This window comes from Haemaphysalis longicornis, unplaced genomic scaffold (genome assembly GCF_048455015.1).
Source record: "Haemaphysalis longicornis isolate Haplotype H1 unplaced genomic scaffold, Haemaphysalis longicornis Haplotype H1 scaffold_1, whole genome shotgun sequence".
Classification (NCBI taxonomy): domain Eukaryota; kingdom Metazoa; phylum Arthropoda; class Arachnida; order Ixodida; family Ixodidae; genus Haemaphysalis; species Haemaphysalis longicornis.
The window spans coordinates 285571143-285573214 of NW_027526203.1; the positions used below are offsets into that span (position 1 = coordinate 285571143).

The 2072-nt window shown below is 48.8% G+C and overlaps 1 protein-coding gene across 1 annotated transcript; it reads right to left on the minus strand.

The window, feature by feature from the left end:
- Positions 1 to 334: 334 nt before the first annotated feature.
- On the minus strand, positions 335 to 1439 carry LOC144169843 (uncharacterized). The gene is made up of 2 exons (XM_077699227.1): positions 1137 to 1439; positions 335 to 441 (listed from the first exon to the last, which is right to left on the minus strand). Coding segments are annotated over exons 1-2 (303 nt in total). The 5' UTR covers position 1439; the 3' UTR covers positions 335 to 440.
- Positions 1440 to 2072: the final 633 nt, after the last annotated feature.

The following is a 2072-nucleotide window of genomic DNA, read 5'->3' on the forward strand; positions in this document are numbered from 1 at the left end:
GTTGTCCGCTCTGCAGCATACTGTGGGCAACACATTACACAGTGTTCCACATCTGCTACCATACCCAATTATCATGAGTGCTTTAACATTGCTGTTAACGACCACCCTACCCACATTTCAAAAAAGACGTGTGCTTGCAGTACTTTATGTAAGAGTTCGATTGAGTTCAGAAGGCAGGAAAGATCGCCCGATCACTGTTTTCACAGAAATAGCGACCACTTGCACCGAGTTCGATGGTCAAGAAATGAACACAGCTAACACTGCAAGGTTCGACGGCCGAGAAGGGAAAATGAGTTTCTGACTCAGTAACACAGACATACTTCGTCTTTTTCATCTTTTATTGCTTTCTGCGGCCGTCAACGAAGGAATCAGCGAAATAGTGTTGTCTTGAAGACATGTTCGAAGCAGGGTCCTCGTCCGTTGCAGTCATTGATAATGGTTCTGTAAGTAAAAGACAATGTGCAAGTAACAAACATGACAAAAACGCCCAGTTATCCCAGCACAGAACCTTCAGCTTCACATTAATGAGTCACACGGACACGTAAAAGAACTTCGGTTTTGTATAAACTGCTGGTATTAATATTATGAATTGATTTGATTGATTGTAGGGCTTAACGCGCCGACGCAACGCAGGCGATGAGGCGCGCCGTTGTAGAGGGCTCCGGATTAATTTTGCCCACTTGGGGATCTTTAACGTTTGCCGAAATCTCGCTTTTCGCCTCCACCACAAAAGCGGCCGCCGAGGCCGGGAATCGAACCCGCGAACTCGTGCTCAGCGGCGCAACGCCTCAGCTACTGAGCCACCGCGGCGTGTGAAATAGTATGAATTCAGCACCTGATCCTCTGTGAGCATATTAAGATTGAGGGTAGGGCTAGTTATCCAGTTGAGAACTGAAGATGGGAGACCATGTCGTTCGCTCTTATTTCTCCTCCCTTTTCGCTAGCTGGGATTCCATGTTATGCGGGCAGCTGTAGATATAAGCCCCTGAGAGAGAGAAAAAAACTACATGCCAATCTTTAAAGGCAGTCGTATTTTCATCCACTAGCTTTGCTCCAAACGGTACGGACGTGCCGTTTTACTTTCTCGTAGAAATGTTGAAATAATGGCTTGGCCGGTGGCCGCCAAGTCGCCTCACCATTTCTTGAGGAGCGTGCGGTACCCGAAGGCGTCCAGGCCGTATCCGTAGTTGAGCCCGTAGGGGCTGAGGCCGTAGGCGTAGCGGAGGCGCAGCGGGTGCGCGTCGTACCGGTGGCTGTAGCTGACGCCCGTGGTGCGGTATCCGAAGGGTGTGGCCACGTTGTGTACGGTGGGCGTGACCGGAGTGTGGTGGACCACGGCGCCCGCGTACACCGGGGCGGGCACGTAGCTGCCGTACGTGGGCACGAAGCCGCCGCACGCAGTGGCCACCAGAGCGGCAAGCAGGCACACGATCTGCATGCGCAACGGCAAGGTCGGGCCATGGGTGTGTATAAAGCAACGGATGCGGACTCTCGGTGACATGAACTGTATCATAGTACCTTAGTCACGAGTATTTGATCACTTGAGCCGTTTTCACCGTTTAGGATTGCTGTCCCAGAAACATATCAGCGCACACAACAAACGACAGAAAAGAGTGGTAATGTAGATTTTATTCGACGAATCGATAGTGATAGAATGTATAAATAGGAAGGCAAGTTGGGCCAAGTAACTGACTGACTGACTGACTCATCGTCGCTCGCTCAATTCATACTGTCAACTCTGGAAAGTTTATTCCTTCCCATTTTACTTCCAAGGGCACGAAACCTTACATAAACATTATCCACGGGCGGGTGCTTGAGAGTAGCAAAGAGGAAGCTTGCCATTCGCAGAGATAGAATGTATGCACTGAGAGCGGAAACGGATAAAATAATGAACTTATATCAGATCATGACAGTTGCGAAAAAGCTCTATGCAATGTTGCAACGTTGGAACAGGGAACAGTGCTAAAAGGACTAGCTCTGTTCGCGAGGTTTCAACAGTAACTAAAGACTAAGTGACATTTAAAAGAGAATTGAAGATGCAGGAGAAAATGGGATAACTGTGAATCTGCTAA

Coding starts and splice junctions, on each gene's coding strand:
- LOC144169843 (XM_077699227.1), bottom strand. CDS start 1,438: ATGCAGATCGTGTGCCTGCTTGCCGCTCTGGTGGCCACTGCGTGCGGC.